This window comes from Salpingoeca rosetta, assembly GCF_000188695.1.
Source record: "Salpingoeca rosetta unplaced genomic scaffold supercont1.38, whole genome shotgun sequence".
Lineage (NCBI taxonomy): Eukaryota > Choanoflagellata > Craspedida > Salpingoecidae > Salpingoeca > Salpingoeca rosetta.
The window spans coordinates 651,884-655,636 of NW_004754896.1; the positions used below are offsets into that span (position 1 = coordinate 651,884).

At 58.2% G+C, this 3,753-nt stretch overlaps 2 protein-coding genes across 2 annotated transcripts in view; one reads left to right on the forward strand and one right to left on the reverse strand.

Moving 5' to 3' along the window:
- The window catches only part of PTSG_10636 (uncharacterized protein), a gene marked incomplete at both ends in the record, with an annotated part of 2,649 nt that extends 862 nt beyond the window's left edge, over positions 1-1,787 (reverse strand). Inside the window, 5 exons of the mRNA XM_004988117.1 lie at positions 350-505; positions 676-822; positions 1,008-1,163; positions 1,455-1,511; positions 1,758-1,787. Coding sequence (XP_004988174.1) covers positions 350-505; positions 676-822; positions 1,008-1,163; positions 1,455-1,511; positions 1,758-1,787 — 546 coding nt within the window. The remainder of the gene's footprint in view (positions 1-349; positions 506-675; positions 823-1,007; positions 1,164-1,454; positions 1,512-1,757) is intronic.
- Positions 1,788-1,925: 138 nt separating this feature from the next.
- PTSG_13079 (uncharacterized protein) overlaps positions 1,926-3,753 on the forward strand; it is a 16,690-nt gene continuing 14,862 nt past the window's right edge. Inside the window, exons 1-3 of the mRNA XM_004988118.1 lie at positions 1,926-2,056; positions 2,295-2,322; positions 2,583-3,653. Of these exons, the coding sequence (XP_004988175.1) occupies positions 1,938-2,056; positions 2,295-2,322; positions 2,583-3,653 (1,218 nt within the window). The 5' untranslated portion in view covers positions 1,926-1,937. The remainder of the gene's footprint in view (positions 2,057-2,294; positions 2,323-2,582; positions 3,654-3,753) is intronic.

The following is a 3,753-nucleotide window of genomic DNA, read 5'->3' on the forward strand; positions in this document are numbered from 1 at the left end:
TTATTCTTGGCTGCTCAGGGGGTTGCCTTGCTCGGGGGCGGGTGGGGGCCCGTTTCCGTTCATTTATCCCCCGCTGGTTTTTTTGTGTCCTACGATCCCCTCCCCTCTCGCGCCCCTACAATATACAGGGTCTCCCACTCACACACACCAACACACTCGCTCACACTGACACACTCACACACGCGAAAACGCGCCTACACACACACACACACACGCACGCACGCACACACACACGCACGCACGCACACACACACACACACACACACACACACACACACACACACACACACACACACACACAAGCGCGCAATGCGCCGTACCGCGAGGTGGTGGTGGAAGGGCAGGCGACGGACGGGGCGTTGTGGAGCTCCGCATCAATGGTTGAGGAGGTGAGACCAGGAATGAAGATGAGTGGAGGCAGGTTTTTCCCCTTTGTGTCTTCGTCATTGCTGCCCATGCCCTTCTTGTTGCCTGACAAGATATCCTCTGGCCTTGGCAGGTTGTGCTGAAGCAAGGCCGAGCACACAGTGCTGGTGGTGCTCACAACAACGAGCACGCCAAGCAACAGAACGCCAAGCGAAAGCGACGTCGGTTTCATGTTCATCACGGCACCGCGCAGTAGTGTCGGGTGTGTGGCGGTGACGTATCGAATAAAAGAACCAACGACACTGGCACGTGGTCAGTGATGTTAACGGTGGCGAGGACACTGATGCTGAGAATGAGGCTGAGGCAGGATGAAGTTGAGGCTGATGATAGGGGTAGACGAAGGTGCACTGACGATGGATGATGATGATGGTGCAGGTGGATGCGCATGAGCAGGTGCTGTCGCGCACGTTGTGTTTGGTTGTTGTGCTGCTCCAAAACAGTGATGAGTCATCGAAGCTCTAAGTATTTCCGCATGTCGCTTGTCGCGCATGCCAACTACAGCTTGTGCTGTGTGTTACTTGTGATGCCATTTTCGCGATATCGCCAGCCAACTATCGTTTGGTGATATCGCAGGATGGTACGGAGAAAAACACAAACGCCAAAAATGCGTTTCGTGCACGCGCATTGCCCCGCCTTCGGGCCTTCTTCGCCACCCACGCAAACGCGAACGCAACAGCTGTCACGACACAGGTGTCTTCCCAGCAGATGGCCCCAGCAACGCAATTGCCTTGATGCTCCTACAGTTGCACCCAACCCAGCAACAGCCACAACCGCCAAACATCCATGAGCAATCAATGGTCGTCCACAACCATTGCTCTTGCAGACGTTCCCGCTGCTTTCCCTGCAAGAGCTATGGTGTTTCCCCAGAAGTTTTATCAAGCAACACTTTGGGTCCATGAGAGTGGTTTGTTCTTTTGTTTGTTTTCCCCCCACAGCACGACTCGCTTGCTTGCCTTTCTTGGGTGTCCTTGCGTTGTTTGTTTGTGTTTGTTTTGTTTTGGTTTGCCCCGCCAGTGCCGGCCTCCAACGATCTTATGACATGACGACGATGCAGGGTGGTTGTGCTGCTGTTGTTGTTTCTTCTTCTGCCGTGAACGCAGAAGCAACAACAACAAAACAAGGACAGGCGGAGCGGGGGGGGGGGGGGGACAACAAGCTGAAGCCACAAGAAACAAGCGTGAACGCTGCGATGGTTCGCAGCGGCATCTTTTCGGTGGTGTTGCAGCACGCAATCCAACAACGCCAGCAGTGAGCCGACAACCGCGCCCGCGCAAAACACCGCAGAGGCACACAGCAAACCAAAACAAACACACAGCAGCGACGCAGCCCACCAGCACAGCCGCAGCATTTTTCTTCCTCATCCTTCTTTCTTCCCTTCTTTGTGTCGACAAGACTGTCTTTCTCTTCTGGCTCGCCACCCATCCACCTCAGCGTGTGCTTCCTTCCTTTGCTCCTTCCTTCCGGTTCTCTCGCTCGCTTGAAGCGTCCACACGCGCCACCAGTGCGCCGCGATGCTGCCGCCGCTGGTGCAGAGGCGGCTGCCCTCTGGGCTCCTTCTGCAAGCCACACTCATAGCTGCGCTTGCTGCAACCGCCACCGTCCTTGCCTCACCCATCCACGAAGCCAAGAGGTCAGTGAGTCCGACAGTCAGTCGTCACTGTACTGTAACACAGCGAGGGAAAAGCTTGTGAAGCTTGTGTATGAACCACCGTGCCATGTATTGGGTTCAACATGTGCCATTTTGGACTGTCCCTGGGTTGCCTCAACTATCACGGTCACACCATGCGTTCTTGTCTTGCTTTGTATTGAACGTTGCGATGCCAACCACTCATTCCATCCCACTTGGTTGTGATTCACTCTTTTGCCAGCGCTTCCCACTTCCGCTTCCGCCGAGAAGTGCGTTTCAACGATGCCTGCGATGTGCTCGTTGCTGCTTTGTTTGCCTGTGTGTGTGTGTGTGTGTGTGTGTGTGTGTGTGTGTGTGTGTGTGTGTGTGTGTGTGTGTGTGTGTGTGTGTGCGTTTTGTGTCCTTCTCATGTCCTTGTTCCCACCCTTCAAGCCTCAACCCTCCACAAACACCACGCGTTTTTTCATCATCGTATTTGCCGTGTTTTTGGGTTTGCTGTTCCACCCCCCCCCCTCCTGCACACACGCAGGTTCCGTCTGCTCCCCCGAGGAACCCGACGACCACGCCCACACCTGGTGGCGCGTTTGCCGTTTCGTGGGAGGCCCCTGACCCCGGCACGACCAACGGCGCCATCACCGGTTATGTGATCCGCATCCGCCCCACCGCTCCACAGCCCCCGACGTGGGCCTATGGCAACGCCACCCTCAACGCCACGGACGTGGAGGTGTCCTCGAGCACCTTCTCCTACACCCTGGCCGACGAGCTCTCGTTCCCGTTCTCTGGCTACGATGTCGGCGTCGCCGTCAAGAATGCCGAGGGCTTTGGCCCCTTTGCCATGCTCTCCGTCGACCCGCCAAACAGTATCCCGCCCGGCCAGCCGCGCTCCGTGACCACGTCCCTCCCACCTGTGGACCCGATGACCTATCCGCCAGACGCGGACGAGGTCATCGTGCAGTGGACCGTGCCTGCAGGCATCTGGTTCCGCAACGCGCCCGCCATCGGCTTTGACCTCGTGGCCACGCCCGTGCCGGGCAGCACCACGGACGAAGTGGTGACCGTCCGCTTCCCCAAGCAGTGGCAGGACGGTGACTCGCCCGACGAGCAGTTCACGGCGTCCATCACGGGCCTCACCCCAAACACGGAGTACGTCGTGCTCGTGTACACGATTGGCCTGGACGGCGACCGCAGCACCGCTTCCTTCATGACCACGGACAAAACGCGCCCGAACCTGCCCACGGTTGCACCGACGGGCCTCAGCGTGGACGACACCTCTGCCACGGCCTTCAACCTCTCCTGGGACGCCATGAGCGCCAGCACACCGGGCAGCAACGGCGACATCATCGGCTACGAGATCACCCGCACGCCAACAGGGGACCACGGCTGTACGGAGACCACGTGCGCCCCGCCCAACACCTGCCAGGGCGAGCCGACGTGCGAGTTTGGCGTGTGCACGTATCCAACAAAGCCCGAGAACTCCACGTGTGACGACGGCAACCCCAAGACCCTCAACGACCGCTGCGTTGCTGGCGCGTGCATCGGTGACACGGTCACGCCCAAACACATCACCGACCGCCCAGCCTCCTACAAGTACCACCTTTCGGTGCGTTGCCCTGTGTGTGTGTGTGTGCGTGTGTGTGCGTGCGTGCGTGTGTGTGTGTGCGTGCGTGTGTGTGTGTGTGTGTGTGTGTGTGTGTGTGTGT